The 18,919-nt window shown below is 34.7% G+C and overlaps 1 protein-coding gene across 1 annotated transcript; it reads right to left on the reverse strand.

The window, feature by feature from the left end:
- Window positions 1-6,117: 6,117 nt before the first annotated feature.
- Window positions 6,118-15,307, reverse strand: LOC102801126 (uncharacterized). The gene is made up of 5 exons (XM_085497735.1): window positions 14,907-15,307; window positions 12,862-13,847; window positions 12,222-12,372; window positions 8,583-8,724; window positions 6,118-7,997 (listed from the first exon to the last, which is right to left on the reverse strand). The coding sequence occupies exons 1-5, from the start codon at window positions 15,204-15,206 to the stop codon at window positions 7,858-7,860; spliced, it is 1,719 nt and encodes a 572-aa protein (XP_085353861.1). The 5' UTR covers window positions 15,207-15,307; the 3' UTR covers window positions 6,118-7,857.
- Window positions 15,308-18,919: the final 3,612 nt, after the last annotated feature.

The following is an 18,919-nucleotide window of genomic DNA, read 5'->3' on the forward strand; positions in this document are numbered from 1 at the left end:
TGTCCGGACCTCGAGATGTTCACGATGTTATTGCCGTTGGAAACAACGGTATAATGTACTATGGACATCCAAGTGGCGGCGGACATTACCATTATGAAGCCATTTCAGAGATATGCTGTGTAATAGATATCGCTATTGACGGGGAGATGGTAATTGGCGTAGGGACAGACAACCGTTTATACACGAAGGCCGGACTATCAGAATTATGGGTAGGCCCATTACCTTACAGTTGTTGCGTTTTTAGCGTTACTGTGCTACCAGATGGTACTTTAATCTTAGTTTCAGAGCACAATCGCCTGTTGACACGTGCCAGTCTCACTTCATCATACAGTGCAGCGATACCAAATAGCCAATTCGTACGTAAAGTTAGAATTGCCCCAGATGGGAATCGTATCCTGGGTATTGATTGCGAGTTTAGGGTTATCATACGTGACTCTCTTTATGATTCGTGGAAGAATCTACCAATCACCAACAGTCATGTACCAATATTGGACATTGCTGCTGCAAAAGATGGCACATATGCGCTGTTGTTCATGGAAATCGACAATACCAAACAGTTCATGTCTGCAATTGCGTATAAATCGACAACGGCAGAGGATGGACCGACTGCAGGGCCCAGTGAAGGTATGATTTGTTATTGAATACCCCTAGAATACGTGTTAATCATACATTTTTGCATGACACCACCATTAAATGTATACTCAGACGAGTATATAGGCTCGTATGTATATGCACTGGCAGTTAATTGTCTACTAGGGATGTTTGTGATATATGTTATAAATATCATTCTGTATATACCCTGGCAGTGAATTGAAAATATATTTAAATTCTGTTCAAAACATGCATTTTTATTCCAGTAACTGTGTCAGTCAACATGACATTGCTTATAACCTATTTAAGACACTCGAGTAATGTCCGCCGACTAAATAAATTATTTATGCAAATATTACAATGGAATTGTAACGACAGAAATAGAGGGTGTTATGACAAAACACATCTAACGACATTCGATTGAGGACATGGCCAGTGAAGTAACGTATGCTGTTTGTGTGTTTGGTTAAGACAATATGCCACTATTGATCGATAAAAACACAAAGCAATTAATCGCCGAGCACATGTGTACGATGTACGAGAACCTAAATTCCGGTATTTTGTGACTAACTTCATATTATTGATGTGTTGGCGAACGGTTTACTCTTCATCAATTCTTCGAATTTGAATGTTTAAATGTATATAACGATATAGCCCCGTCAGAAATGTAGCCACAGGTCGACCATCTTGAAGCGAACCACGGGGGGGGGGGGGAGATAACTGTGAAATACTTTAATTTTATCTGGAACAATTTTTCGCTGAAACGTTTTTGGCTGCTTTGCACGTAGTTTATTTTCACTGATTCATTCCTTCCTTCCATTCAAAAAATGTCGAAAATAAATTCCAGGTGGAAATAAAATAATATGACAGAACCCCACACCCTCCCCGTGGCTTTCGTTGCGTATGGAAGTTATTTTCACGAGTGATGCGGTGTATCCTGCGGCCGTACTTTCACGAGCGAAGCGAGTGAAAGTACAGCAGAATACACCGCATCTCGAGTGAAAATAACTTTCATACGCAACGAAAGCCACGGGGAGGGTGTGGGGTTCTGTTATTATTACATATGTTCCATACTTGATTATTTCGTATTAAAGAAAGAACGTGCAAACCAGGATGGAATTTAGGTCAAAGAACCCCATTGCCCATTAATATGTTCCAATATAAGTGTTACGCCCTAGCAGCGCGTGTCAGTGTAGAACGCGCCCGGAGAACGCGTGTCACTGTTTGTATGAAATTAAAATAATCAGACGTCTAATCTGAGTCACTGTCCGAATAAATAACTCGTTGACGTTTAGTTGGGAACACGACAGAACCAGAACTTGAACTGGACGACTATGATACACAGTTTATGTTGAAGTTAAAAGTTCCGCAAACATGCCGTGCAACTGCGGTACTCCACTGACGGGATGACTTTCGTCGACAGCGGTTGTCGCTGAGCTGCACGCTACAACTTCGTGTGTGATGTTGCTTGCTGGTCGTGGATTGACTGAGTCTTGATTACCGGTTAAAATGTTGCTCTTTTGGCGTTGGTAATTTTTATTTGGAACTGAGTAACGCCGCAACGTCGCCAGCAGAAACCTGGTATCTCGATGCTGATGGTTGCGGCTGCATAGTAATCGCTGATTTTACTGCGGGTGGATCTTCTGAGAGCCCTTCAAGGTTTATAAAACTCAGTTTCCAGGTGATCAATATACATTAAGTTCTCCCAATCGTAGTATTCCATGTGATGTACACCTGACATGCCAAAAATGCTGTTGAACGATTTGAACTGGATAAAAATAGCAGACGAAAATGTGTTTACAAAATAAAAATAGTTCGGTAGCCAATGAAAATACCATGTTCATTTGCATATCGACCGTGAAAATACCGAAAACATTATTGCATGGGTGATATGCAAATTAGTTTGGGCCAAAATAAGTGACTGCCTAAAAGTATCATTATTGTTGTTCAAATTTCATTTCACTCGGCAAGTATATTCATGTACCCCAAGGGGAAAATATCATACTTCTAAATATTGTTTATTTCGAAAAACTGTACTCCTGAAGGGACTACTTTGTTTGCTCTCAGACCTCATTTGCATATGGGTTGTGGAAATACCGATTTTGATTTCATGGACGAATCAAAATAAACTGCAGTACATATGTAATAATTTACAGTACGTCTTCCAGCGTTCTCACGGAACCTGTGTGTGTGTTGTCATCAGTGTTTGATTGCAATCTGTTGACATGTTCATATATCGGTATTTAACGATTGTACAACTAAAATGCTGCCAGACAATCAGATCACAAAACGAAATTAAGTAAATATATATTATAGTGTCAGTGATCATAACTTTGATCATAATTGGACATTGTGTTCCAGAGAAGCACCTAGAAATATAATGGGATATGGTGGCCGCCAGTCGTCCATTTTGGTATCGAATTTGAGACGAATTATTTGCACCTGCATTTCAATACAACTTGTCTCTTTATTTAGTTGCATGCCGTATTCAAGATGGTGGTCCCCATATAGTAAATATCGCATTTATTGTATTATCACTTGTGTGGCAGCTGGCTGTGCATGCACCAATTAATAACTATGTTCATTAATTTCATATGAACAATTTACAGAAACCAGGGTAACCACTACTAAAGCAACACTGGCATCAACAAGGAAAGTCTCAACTACCAAACATGCCCCAGAGGAACTAGAGACAGAAGAAAAGAAGTCAACTGCTGATTTTAATAACTTTATTGTAACAAGCACACAAAAGCAACGACGAACACGGGGTCGTGAACAACAAGTAACACGTGCTCGACTGAGTACACAATCTACTAGTACTCTACAAAAAGAAACGTCGAAAAGTGCCTCCAGCAGCGAGTCTCTAGAATGGAGTCAACGTTCAGGTACATGTATTATAATAGACCATTAACATGTTTCAGGTGTGTTTTCGCCTACGTCAATAACGCTACAGGCTCGTTCGTGTTTACCAAAATTGTACAAAGCGACTGCACATTTCCAGGAGTTTGCCTTCAAACACGCGGTGTTATGTCAAATGGATATTTGGAGGATCATTTTAGTTGTTTTCAAACAACTAACTGCGAACGAGGACGACAAAATGGCAGATAATTATGACGTATTCAGACAAACAATATTACGTCGACACAAAAACCTGTAAATGTGTTATTGGGACCGAATCGTAAAATCCATAAACTGAAAGTGGGCTTCCCAGGATAGATATGTTTAATAATATGAGGGGTACTTCTCGTGGGGCAAGCTGTACCGAGTAATATTAAAATCAACTGAAGTAATTTCCCGGGAGTATGCATCTGCCCGATGAAAAAGTACTGCAGACTACTAATGATAATTATCTTATTTGTTAAAGCGGGGGGAATAGTCATCTGCGCATGCAGCATACGGTCATAGCGTGTCGTTGTTTACAAACAAACAAACAAACGTCTACACAGTTTTTGCGTTTTTAGCGTGCGTTGGAACTCAATTCTCGCATGTGCGCAGGTGATGACTCTTCCGCTTTAACATACGAGATATATAGAATATTAATAATATTTCCAAAATATTTTGGGAGTTGCATTCCATAAAAAATCACCTCTCGCATATCAGCTGTTCATAAGGTGGCGTCCCGACGAGATAAAATAAATAAGTAATCTTATTCATAACATGTTTTGTTTGTTTTTTAAACGTTTGTTAAAACATGTTAAGAATGAATGTAGGGAATATGTATTTATAATAGACCATTTTCCGTTCACTGCGAGAATCACGCGTTATGCGTGAAATCGAACGTAAAAACAGAACAAACAAAGGTCATAGCGTCGTAGTGGCGTCAAACATCGCGTGGGATTCGACAAACGCGAAAGTATTTTGGGGGACATTTCCATGCTTAATAATGTGCTGTCCACATTTGATGATAGACAATTTCGATTAAGTGAAGGTATTCGGAAGCAATATTCCTCTGTCGAAGATCGGCCGGTCGATGTGAGCTACGAAATAAAGAAATTCGAGTTGAAAATCAAATCGTTCGATTTTTACAGCAGACGTTCGACGCGCGTCTTTCGTGCATCTCGCGAGATCTCGCAATTGTACGGAAAATCACCTATTCCGTTGTATTATATTATAATTAATTCGCACTCAATGATCGTCTTTCAGATAACGTTGGTCCTTACATGGCTATTCCCGTGGTGCTCGTGGCATTCATATTGATGGCTGTCTGTTGCCGAATATACTGTGGGTCTGACATAGACGACGATAATGGGAATGGTTTAACTCGGAAAGGTACAGACTCAAGATGGGACAACGTAGGGCGCCTATCTCGCTCTGGTAGCGTTTTCTCGGTGTATGGTGGTGATGACGTCAGCATGAGTTCCTATAATGACTCTGTCTCATCTGTTAGAACCACACGAAGCTACCTTGACTATGTATCTACTCATGACAATATTAACTGACCCCATGCAAACATATGACCATGGTCCCGACGCACGATTAGCAGATTTTACAGCGATTGCCCGATGATAACAACAAGAATTGATATTACTAAAACCTTTCTCACAATTTTAACAACGTAGATGCAAGTGTTAGCTGTGATTACAACTATTATAGTATAATATAGTAAAGAGGGAACTTGTGGTGAAAAGAGTATACAATCACACTGGAAAAAGATTTATTTGTCATTTCTTTTGTGTTAGGAGATATTATAAGGGTTCTTCGTATACTACAATGAGTTTCATCTAGACATGAACTTAAATATTTGCTATATAAAATAATTATAAATGTTTTAAAAATTTCAAATGACGGGTAAAAATGACTTAACCAGTCAAAAGCCGCATGAACGGATGCATGGCAGTAAATCTGTCAACGATTGAAAGAAATCCACAAAGTTCCCGGAAAAATGGGTTTTACCAAATGACAGCGTTTTTTTTTTTTTAATGAAGTATGGGGGGGGGTCTGATTTATGAATATATATATTATAAATTTATATGATAAAATATTCATCATAAAATTTATGAAATTCACAGTATAAAGTGATATATTTTGAAGCTGACTTATTATTGATTGCACAATATATTTAGTTATCTTCATATTAATGTTTATCTTCTGACGTATCATATATGTTGTTTTATTAGAGATTATATTATAACATATTGTATAATTTATATACACCTGTCATAATGTTGCTCAAGTGATAGTTGTAGACAAATCCTGTTTCACAAAAGGCGATGATCTTCAGGTTGCCGTGTAATTAGGCAGCTCACGTATGCCATGCAAATGTACATGCTCACCGTCGCCGTCACCACCGCTCGTTATAACACTTCAATCGACATGTATATGTAAATATATGCAAATGTCGTTACACTTGTGATAGTTTTTACTTTCGCCCATTCTCTCGATAAATATTTATAAACCTTTTCAATTTGGCAAATAGATTGAGATTGTAACATTTTCAAATGACGTCAAATTTCGATCTCTGATCGCTGATTGGTCAGTTGAATTCAACTGCCATTTGAATTAATGAATATTTAAAAAAAATCAAAGCAATATTTTATATTTTATGCGTGTGTTCACTATACAATCTGTGCAAACCATTGACAAACCTAGTTGATATAACTAATATTTACGTACTCTCTGTTGCAGCTTAATTATCTGACCGTTTTATGAGCACGGGTCATTTTCTTTTTATGACACCTTGTAAATTCTTCATTTGTGTATTACACGAAATATAGAGAATGAAGAATAAAATATGAAACGTGATTAAGTTGAACGTCTCTGTTATTGATATCTACAATTTAAAGCCGCGCCCACAGCTTCGTATTCGATTTTTACATGTGTCGTATAGGTTGGATGGAACCCCTATCGAATACAACGTAACGTTGGTGGCGCTTTAATGTAACACTGGGGGGAATGATGCCGAAAGTAAGGTGTGTTAGGGTATTCTCGGAGTAGACGCTTAATATGCTGAGCTATATCTGACGTCAGAGATTTGACTTGCGCATATCCATCCAGTCATTGTAGGTCACGTGGTTTCGAATTCATTTCAGATGTATTTTTTTGAGAGGCTCAGTGTGGCCAAGTGAGACGTTATGAACCTTTGCGTAAAATTCCGTTTAATTTTGAAATCTCTTCTCGAAGTTTCAATTTTTAACCACGTTAAAACAGTGTCAATTTTAGTACTTATTTTATTATTAATTTAATGTTTTGTATACTTACATGTGTGTATCTACTTGACCAATGATCCACACAAATTGAAGAAAAACAACGTGATATTACCCAAAATATAAATAGAATTTCCGTACAATAATGAAAACATTATATTGCCATGGTGTTGACGACATGACAGTGTTCCAGAACTCTGGAACTAATTACTGGTTTGGTACGCATTGGACAACTAGAGCAAAACAAATGCGTTACGTTAACGAGACTTTCGATATAACTAAGAGGTTGTTTGTCAGGAAACTGTGCAAAAGCTTAAGAATGCATGTTGGTTATATATATATATATGCTTATCGTTTAGATAGGGTATAGTAAAAATAGCAGCATACTCAATCGCCAAAGTAAACTTTTGTCAACTTTTACAAAATAAAACCTAAATAATTGTTTTCATATTTTTCTTACAATTTTGAATAAAATTATTATAGTAAATCATGTCCATTTGGTCTAAAATTATTCATAAATATATAAGAAATACAAAAATGTATATGAAAATATGCACAATATTGCACCTAAAGTTATGGTGGGAAGGATTATATAGCCCAATGGATTAAAGAGGCAAAGTAACTTTCAGCGTTTTTGAGCATATATGAATAATTTTGTTAAATATTACATCTTGATGGAAACATTAGTGTATGATTCGTCTAATGATAAAATTGCTAGTTTGCCAGTACACATATCATTATTCGCTAGCGAGAATAATAAAAAACACTAGTCCGCGTGTGCTTCGAATTATCCGTAGGCAAGGGTAAATCAGGAGCGCAAGCGTAATGGAGATTCATCTAATGGAAACTGATATGTTTGTTGCCAAAATTACTACATTGCCACTTTTACTAAATTGTTGGATATTGATAACGTCTGCCTAATTGGTAATCAGGATTTTAAAGCGCGGTGGTCGTCGCGCAGCGCATGTTGGAATTTCGTGTAAATAAACAATGTATTTCACACGCGTTGTACACGTCGCTATGAGTCCCATAACGAACAGGACGCGGCGCGACGACTGCCGCTCTTTAATCACGTTTAATTATTTAAAAAATATACTCCATGCTTCTTGTGTGCTAGTTTCTCTTATTTTTTAAGAGCGATGTCTGGTGCCTTCCAGCTGATAAAATCGTTCAATTTCAGAGTCTCATTTCTTCGCACTTGTCGCCCACGATTGGCAAAATCCGACCATGATGAATGTAGAGTTCGTATGAATAATTTTGCACCTAGGGAAAAAGTCACAAAATTAACCAGTCAAACCACCACGTGATTAAGCATATATTGATGTAGTCACTCCTTTGCGTTAAAGTTATGCGTGAAGGTCCTGAATCTCGCGCCCATTATTTTCACAACAAAATGTCTCAGAAAACAAAAACAAATCTCGTATAATCACTACGACAACATGTTTGGGACCAATGACAGTTTCGAATTGCACTACGAGCTCGAATTTACATTCTATTCATCGGACTGAAATAATTGAACAATTGGTTTAGACCTAGGGGGTCAAAATTAATGTTTAACCCGACAGACAGCAGTGTTTTCGGTGGGTTACGATAGCATCGTTTTAATATGTATATACATGTTTAAATACGATTATTGTTTCATAAAATCACTGTTTCATTTCACCCTTATGTAGAATGGACTATTCTTCTTGACCTTCAATCCCTCCTTGGAGAATGGAGTGTTCTCCTTATAGATGTGCTACTTCATACGGGGTAAGCCAAGCAGGGAAATACAATTAAATTGTTCTCTTAATCTATTTTGCACAAATATAAATTGATGTGGATTGTATTAATAACATTAAAACTTACGATTACATATCTCCTGTTCCAATATAGAAAACATGTAACCATCGTTTTGCAACTTTGCAATTTCGGGATAGTCTTTATTTTTGATATCAGCAGCGCTTCTGACCCTTGGAATTTTAGCATCTTTGAGTATCTTGACCATCCTCTGAGAAATAATGATGTCAAGGCGAAAGTATATCGATATACATGTATATGATATATCGATGTTCACAAGAATTATCGTTAACTACTATTTTTTCAGCGCTAACGTTTTTGAGTGTTTAAAAGACTTGGATAATCCTAAAGTATTATGTAATGTTACTGTTCTGTATGCGTTCCAGAAAGAATTATATTACATGACAGGCGATATAAATAAATACATATATGTAACAGGCGATATAAAAGATAAGATATATGTAACAGGTGATATAAATGAATACATATATGTAACAGGCGATATAAAGGATTAGATATATGTAACAGGTGATATAAATGAATACATATATGTAACAGGCGATATAAATGAATACATATATGTAACAGGCGATATAAAGGATTAGATATATGTAACAGGTGAATACATATATGTAACAGGCGATATAAAAGATTAGAAATATGTAACAGGTGATATAAATGAATAAATATATGTAACAGGTGATATAAATGAATACATATATGTAACAGGTGATATAAAGGATTAGATATATGTAACAGGTGATATAAATGAATACATATATGTAACAGGCGATATAAAGGATAAGATATATGTAACAGGTGATATAAATGAATACATATATGTAACAGGTGATATAAATGAATACATATATGTAACAGGTGATATAAATGAATACATATATGTAACAGGCGATATAAAAGATTAGATATATGTAACAGCTGATATAAATGAATACATATATGTAACAGGTGATATAAATGAATACATATATGTAACAGGTGATATAAATGAATACATATATGTAACAGGCGATATAAAAGATTAGATATATGTAACAGCTGATATAAATGAACACATATATGTAACAGGCGATATAAAAGATTAGATATATGTAACAGGTGATATAAATGAATACATATATGTAACAGGTGATATAAATGAATACATATATGTAACAGGTGATATAAATGAATACATATATCTAACAGGCGATATAAAGGATTAGATATATGTAACAGGCGATATAAATGATTATATATATGTAACAGGTGATATAAATGAATAAATATATGTAACAGGTGATATAAATGAATACATATATGTAACAGGTGATATAAAGGATTAGATATATGTAACAGGTGATATAAATGAATACATATATGTAACAGGTGATATAAAGGATTAGATATATGTAACAGGTGATATAAATGAATACATATATGTAACAGGTGATATAAAAGATTAGATATATGTAACAGGTGATATAAAGAATTAGATATATGTAACAGGTGATATAAATGAATACATATATGTAACAGGTGATATAAAGGATTATATATATGTAACAGGTGATATAAATGAATACATATATGTAACAGGTGTTATAAATGAATACATATATGTAACAGGCGATATAAATGATTAGATATATGTAACAGGTGATATAAATAAATACATATATGTAACAGGTGATATAAAGGATTAGATATATGTAACAGGTGATATAAATGAATAAATATATGTAACAGGTGATATAAATGAATACATATATGTAACAGGCGATATAAAGGATTAGATATATGTAACAGGTGATATAAATGAATAAATATATGTAACAGGTGATATAACTGAATACATATATGTAACAGGCGATATAAAGGATTAGATATATGTAACAGGTGATATAAATGAATACATATATGTAACAGGTGATATAAATGAATACATATATGTAACAGGCGATATAAATGATTATATATATGTAACAGGTGATATAAATGAATACATATATGTAACAGGCGATATAAAGGATTATATATATGTAACAGGTGATATAAATAAATATATATATATGTAACAGGCGATATAAAGGATTAGATATATGTAACATGTGATATAAAGGATTAGATATATGTAACAGGTGATATAAATGAATACATATATGTAACAGGCGATAAAAAGGATTAGATATATTTAACAGGCGATATAAATGAATACATATATGTAACAGGTGATATAAAGGATTAGATATATGTAACAGGCGATATAAATGAATACATATATGTAACAGGCGATATAAAGGATTAGATATATGTAACAGGTGATATAAATGAATACATATATCTAACAGGTGATATAAAGGATTAGATATATGTAACAGGCGATATAAATGAATACATATATGTAACAGGCGATATAAAGGATTAGATATATGTAACAGGTGATATAAATAAATACATATATGTAACAGGCGATATAAAGGATTAGATATATGTAACAGGTGATATAAATGAATACATATATGTAACAGACGATATAAAAGATTAGATATATGTAACAGGTGATATAAATAAATACATATATGTAACAGACGATATAAAGGATTAGATATATGTAACAGGTGATATAAATGAATACATATATGTAACAGGCGATATAAAGGATTAGATATATGTAACAGGTGATATAAATGAATACATATATGTAACAGGTGATATAAAGGATTAGATATATGTAACAGGCGATATAAATGAATACATATATGTAACAGGCGATATAAAGGATTAGATATATGTAACAGGTGATATAAATGAATACATATATGTAACAGGCGATATAAAGGATTATATATATGTAACAGGTGATATAAATGAATAAATATATGTAACAGGCGACATAAAGGATTAGATATATGTAACAGGTGATATAAATGAATACATATATGTAACAGGTGATATAAAGGATTAGATATATGTAACAGGTGATATAAATAAATACATATATGTAACAGACGATATAAAAGATTAGATATATGTAACAGGTGATATAAATGAATACATATATGTAACAGACGATATAAAAGATTAGATATATGTAACAGGTGATATAAATGAATACATATATGTAACAGGCGATATAAAAGATTAGATATATGTAACAGGTGATATAAATGAATACATATATGTAACAGGCGACATAAAGGATTAGATATATGTAACAGGCGATATAAAAGATTAGATATATGTAACAGGCGATATAAAGAATTAGATATGTATAACAAGCGATATATATGAATACATACATGCAGCAAGCGATGTAAAGCGATTTGTACTATATTAAATGAATTCAAGATTTTGATAGGCGATTTTGATATTTACAACAGGTGATACAAATGGACATATACTTACAACAGACGCTATAAATTAACAAATATTTACAACATGCGATATAAAATAATGCACATACGTAACAGAAGATATAAATGAATACATGTATACAACAGACGATATAAAGGTTTACACTGACGGTAGATATGACTATATATATATTTACAACATGCGATATCACGGATTACATTTTGGCAAAACACACGAATACATGCGATATAGCAGGCGATATCAATAAATACATAGTTGCAACAGACGACAATATATAGTAAGCTCATAATTACAGCAGACGTAACCCAACTAGCATTTCAATTAACTTACCACAGCAAAAGGGGGCACAGCAACATAAATACATGTCATGTTACGAGTATCCATTAGCTTTTTAACGTCCTTTGCAGCCACTTCGGCTGTGCGATTAATTTGTATGATTCTATAGATTGCATCGCATGGCTGGTCTGTATGACGACCACATCTGCACAATAAAATATAATAAAATATAATGCTTTGTCACTGACAGAGTGTTATTTATGGTACAAACATATGGTGTATATCTAAAACCGATTCTATGATACGTATGTGTTTAACTATTATATATGTACGGTTACTGATTTATACAAGCTGAATTACATATATAAAACGTAAAGTAAAACGAACAAAATACGTTTACTTCAAGAAACGGGGATCATGAGCAGAGACTATTCGTTGTTTGTTCATCTTTTCAAATATATCGACATCACAAAACAAATCAATTATGTTTCGTTTTCGATATTGTATATCGTATTAACATGTTGTGTAACATGTGAATTTTACACCAAATATAATTATGTTTCCTGTTTTGTTTTTCTTAAAGCGGGGGAGTCGTCACCCGCACATGCGTCAGATGGCCATAGCATGTCATTGTTTACAAACAAGCATCTACCCATGAGCCTATGCGTTCCAATGTCATTAAAAATGTACTCACATTTCTCCGGATCTATTTCTCCAATGCATCGCCACAAAGGGATCGCCGTCACACAGTTTCTTTTCCACTTCGTCAACCATTTTCATTATATTTGGCGGAGACACAATATGAGTATTAACTGTATCAAAATGCTTCGTCAGAGCAGGAAACAGCCATTTTGTATCAATACTTGGATCTAATACACCAAGACATTTTGTCTTAGGAGGATTTAACAATAGCGCTTCTGCTTCCTCACTGGATTGGGGTATGTGGGAAGGTCCCGGTAATGTAATAGCGTATCTTTTTTCTAGACCCTTTTGTTTCCACAAAAATCGCTCAAGATATTGTGCTTTTGTCCTACCACCCATTCGATGGTAAGGGTGCATAAGTAATGCATCGACCGTACTATTGCAGGCCTCCTTAAATTCATTCACACTTGCCACGTCAACAATCTCTTGAAGTTTAGCCATGTCAAAAGTCTCATTAACGTAGCGTATTTGCTTTGCTCCCGTAGTCCAATGCGTACTAAACCAGTTTTCCACAACCGTCCGGTTGTACGTTAATGCAAAGGCAACCCCAAAACGAAAAGAACTATACTGCACATTGGGACCATTGTAATCGTAGTGTAAAGGAAATAGATATGTTTTCTCCGACAAGTTTGGAGTCGTAACTTTCTGAATATGGGACTCTTTCGGTGGAACCACGTTTTTATCTGAATTCGGTAACTCCTTTCCGCCAGCATGTTTTAGTTCCGTCAGATTTCTTTCTTCTGTCATTTTAATCTTAGATGAGTTTTGTCGAATGTCGTTCTCAGTAATTGTTTTATTTGATATCGATTTGCCCTGTTGAGTTTTGGTTTTTTTTGAACCACTTTCCGACTGTTCGTGTTTATTTATTGCCTTACTTGGCGTAGTTTTTCTATATTCGGGTTGATTCGTAGCATTCTTCTGTCCGTTCACTTGGACTGATTTATGTTGTTTTAAACTCCGAGATTGGTTTCTTTCATTCTATTAAAATATAAGAATTTAACATAATGTTATATTTTATCTTAACCCCGCTATATTATGCCTCCGTTTAATAAAGCAGTGCAATACTTCTCCATATCTCAATATGTAATCAGACTTCACCTTTTACATCATGGTTGGCTGTCACAAAATACATACATCTCAATGTTAGGGGTTTTATAATATACCGCTTGGAAGACTGGAATTATAAAAATTCTAGACTATTCAATCCTCAAGTACGTGCACGATAATTTTGTTTTACCCAAAGGCGTTCGTAAACTTGCCTGGTTCAAGTTCGTTCTTTGTTCGAAGTCAGTGGAGTAAAATGCGTTCTGAATGTCGAAGCCCAGAAAATCGAGTTATGAGAAGAAGAGACATTTGTACTTTTTTAGGATTATCGGTTTCAGAAATGTCTGAAAATGCCATGAATATAACACATATCCACTTCGCTCATTATATTTGCACATTTCAACAAGAGTTAACAATTCCTACAAACAAGTGCCTGATTTCCATGGAAACGGAGATTATATATATATCTTCGCATGAACGCAGTTGCACAAGGGATAATAATAGATATCTCAAAACGCCGCTGTTCAACAGGAACTAGCGTCAGCCCGGCCCTAGTATATTTTATGATGAAATGAAATGATGACTGCACGTTTTGTAATTATAGTATGTCGTTTATTGAGCATATTCGATTTTCCCCCACAAATGAAACAAGTTGAAGCCCACTTAGCAGCGATCTTTCACAAAATAACAAGCGACTACGTATCAACTTTGGATACACATAGCAAATATTACGAGATCTAAAAACGTGATAGCAGCTTCTTACCTGATATGATCGTTGTGATACATGAACACGCTAATATTTAATGTGATATTTAATGTAATCATTTAATACTGTTCTTTACGAGTTGATATAATTGTATTTATTTATTTACTCCCTACTAGATGTGGAAGCCCCATCCCCGTACATATGGATGAATGAGTTGACAGGATCACTGCGCTGAACATAGTGTAAAGTCACTGACACCATCAAAAGTGAAGGTTAATTTCACTTACTTTATTATTCGAGTTGAGTATGGCAGTAAAATTACTCCTAGTTTTCACTCTTCCAGCGCCATGATTACTGTCATTTAGAGACGTTAGCCGGTGAGTAGTGTTAAGCCTGGCGTCGCTTGATTCTGTTCTCTCCCTATATGGATTCTCCGTATCCCCCATGCTCCGATTGGTAACAACGCCATGCCCTGCCACAGGTTTGATTGATCCAAGAACTTCAGGCAATGAACCCCACATCACATACAACTCCCAGATTGCTATGGTAAGACAGAGGCAAAGTAAAATGTTAAAAGCCCTTCTCATGCTTACAATATAAAGTGAAAAACTACGCTATTCGCAATGTCTCTACTTATCAATACATGCAGCAATCTACTGAATAGTTTCATGGTTCGCTGCACACGTCAGTTATCACAGTAGCTGTTACATGTTACTGCTCTGAACACTAAACGTTTTTTTTTTTTTAAATATACTAGTAGCTTCGCGATGAGTGGCTTTGGTAGTGAGTAGTTTATGCAGTGGGTAGAGCTTTGCCGCGATAACTGGTCCTTTCATATCGCTGTTGAGAATTAATGTTTTATGTGCTATGAGCTATTGGTGTTGATCTGTGAATACCATCCGTGGGAGCCATTCTTAACAATGTCCATTAAATTGTCCACCGAATGACAAATGTCATGCCAAACGTCGGATAGCATAGTTCAGCTTTAAACACTACTGCTAAAACCATGAAAACTAAGTTTTACACGAGCCGTTAGTTTGTCCTTATGATTTGTGCAGTTGTTCTGGCGTGAGTTCCTAAATAAGATCCATGCTCTGATATTGCCCCTAGTCTCGTAATACGACCAATGAACATTTGACCATTTATAGAATAGGCTTTGCTGCATGCATTCTTGTTATACTGCTTAGTGACATACTATAAGTAATGATCGTATTGGTGTTGCAGAAGAAGAGTTGAATATTGTTTATTGAAATTAATAATGCCCAAAACAATTGTCCTATATGTATAAATTATAGCATGCAAAAAATGTATTACTCATTCTCAGCAATGAAATAAAAAATATATATATCTGTTCTATTTTTATAGAAGAACCTTCCCAAATAATAAAAAATTCTAAAATTTAAAAATATAAGAGGTAGTCACTAAACCATGTACTTTCACACTCAAGCAAGAGAATAGACATGTTGGTGAACTAGCCTTGCACTGTGAGTGTTTTATTGTTTACACTCCAATTTTTTCACAAATAAAAAAATTAAATTAGCCATGTTTCCACAAATAAAAATACACATAATATTTCTATTTAATTTATTTTATTTAAAAAAAAAATATTTTAGAAGCATAACAATACAACGACTAGATTTGGTGTCACAGTTTGCTCCCAATTCATACTGGAATATTGCCAGCAATAATTAATAAAGCTTGTTCAGAAAACCATTTATTCCCGACATCATATTCAATGGCTAGTTCTCAGAATCTACAACAGTAAATAAATAAACAGAAATCATTTTGATGCGTGGTTTTTAGATGACACTGCCATATCGCACATATATTCAACACCACCATATCTCGAATTTGGATTTGGACCATACCATTTCAAGCTGCAGGGTGTCTAATAAACGACTCAACAAACAATAAACATCTTCCACTCACCACATAAATTTTAGCCACAATTGAACAACCAAGAAAGCAACAAATATCAGGCTGCATCTTGAAAACAACGAGATACCACATTACAACCAGTCATTACAAACATGAAATCCTCCACCCCTCCCAGTACACCCTACAGCATTAATGGTTCCTATACTCATTTGCATGCACCTGACTCATCAGACTTTTGACCAACCACTCATTCTAAATATTGTGGTGTGAGGGCGCTATTTACTAATGAGAGGAATCTTTTAAACGAATTAAACAGATATATATATATATATATATATATATATATATATATATATATATATATATATATATATATATATATATATATATATATATATTTATATTATTACTTATGTATTGTAATACAGCAAATTAAAATTGAAAGTAGTGGCAATATAAAATATCCCAGTGACACTTTAGTGCTGCGAATGTTCCCATGACATTTGCTTGAAATCAATAAAAGATTATATGAGATGAGAAAATGTGAATTTTTATAGATAAATTCAGAAATATAGCAGGACATTCCAGGTTGATTGTAACGTTCGCAGCTGTGATAGCTGTATCTCTACAGCAATTATTAGATAGGAAATCTGCTTCAAAACACTTCGCGTTATTCACGAAAATATTTGTTCACAATTTTATAAACTGTCTTGGGAATTCCCATCGCCAATAATATATAGTGTCACAGCATTTCGGCTAATTTTTACAATCCAATTTTACATTCTCGATAATTTTCGTTAGTTTGCATGTGTACTATGATTGCATTTGAGGTGTACATATTTTTATACATACACACTTAATCAAAATATTAATAAGAGAATTTATTCTATAACCTAGACAAAAGAAAGCATTATTCTTGCTTACCAAAATGATGCAGTTTTCTCTATCTGTGTAAGTAACTTCATGCGGAAATCCTAATAAAAAATATTTAAAGTTTACAACTGGTGGTTTAACAATATCAGGGAATGTCAACTTGTCTATGGGGGCTGCAGGATTATTTTTAAAAAAATTGTATTCACATTTATTTTGTACTTACATTTTCATGTATGGATGTAATTTTTGTTTTGGTCGATTATTGTCAACAACAACAAATACAAATGGTGGGTGCAGCATATGGAGCAGAGTGCCACGTGCTCAATCTTTACGACGAAACACCTGTACACCACGGGGTCAATTTGTTTCACTGATCATGTGCGGACTTAGCACCCCTTCCCTCCGTTAAGCTGGCAAAACTATGACAAATCAATTGACAAACCCAAGCCATGTCATTTGTAGATTACATAGCAGTAACGCCCGTTACCAAATTTATAGATCCGCAGTACTAAATAATTCGACTATTTTGCGTAGTGTGGTCAGTTGTTCTATTTTTTGCTATGAATTGCTTTGTCCATTTTTGGACTTGTAAATTTCCCTATGCAACTTTTATATAAAAAAAACTACGGTTTGGTGTGTTATTTGTTTCACTTTAGTGTGTTCGCAGCAACGGAAGTCATCCGTTTGACGAGATAACAATAAAAAGATTGTTTATTGTTATTAGTGGTTTGATACGAGACGACTCCTTCTAAAAACTTTCTCGGGATGACGAAATGCTTCTGTGACGTCATTGGATGACACGAAATCCGTTCAAATCGTCGAAATCGTCTTCCATCAATGTTATTGGGAGATTTTACTGTATTCTACAAAGTTTTGTCGAAAACGTCAATTCTTGAGTCAAACCGCGCCCTCAGTGTCTATCCTTCTCGAGTCCTGTTTTCAGCTGGTTGCAGACTACTCCATCCTAAAATCCAAGTGAGCACACCGTTTCCCGACTCCTGGGAACGTTGCATTCCGAAAATATATACAAGCCAATAAATAACCCAAATGGGGGTGCTGCTGGAGAAGTGTGACCTGTGTATTTTTTTGTCACGGTGCATGTGGTAAACAAATCTTCTAGACACCCCGCGAACGATTTATTCAAATACACCGTGACAATTGCTTTGATTCCTCCATAGACCCTCATACCGACGTTTTTTTTGAGAATTCTTAAATAAAGACCAAGTCCAGGGTGAGACGACAAGAAAATTTTATATACTGAGTAATTGTTTTGCATGGATGGTGAATTTGTTGAATTGTGATTGCCTAAAAATCCCATACCGGAAGTTATTAAAACACTGACTACCATAAAAAAAGATGATCAGATTTCCTTAACTTATACTTGTTTTATTTTATGATGACATTCACAGGTTTATATTGGGAATAATATATCATATTATATTTCAAAATTCCGTTCCGGTATTTATTATAAAAAAATGCTATTAAAAAAGCCTGTATAAGCTGGGTACTCTTGGTTGTCATGAATTATTGGGACATTTTGATTTCAAAC

This window comes from Saccoglossus kowalevskii, chromosome 4, assembly GCF_978046115.1.
Source record: "Saccoglossus kowalevskii chromosome 4, keSacKowa6.1, whole genome shotgun sequence".
Classification (NCBI taxonomy): domain Eukaryota; kingdom Metazoa; phylum Hemichordata; class Enteropneusta; family Harrimaniidae; genus Saccoglossus; species Saccoglossus kowalevskii.

What these genes read in the sequence shown, in the direction of transcription:
- LOC102801126 (XM_085497735.1), bottom strand. Translation starts at nt 15,206, where the DNA reads ATGAGAAGGGCTTTTAACATTTTACTTTGCCTCTGTCTTACCATAGCA. An exon ending in TACTCAACTCGAATAATAAA is followed by an intron (nt 13,848 to 14,906) that starts GTAAGTGAAATT and finishes ATATTTTAATAG; the next exon opens with AATGAAAGAAACCAATCTCG. An exon ending in CTGTGCCCCCTTTTGCTGTG is followed by an intron (nt 8,725 to 12,221) that starts GTAAGTTAATTG and finishes ATTATTTCTCAG; the next exon opens with AGGATGGTCAAGATACTCAA.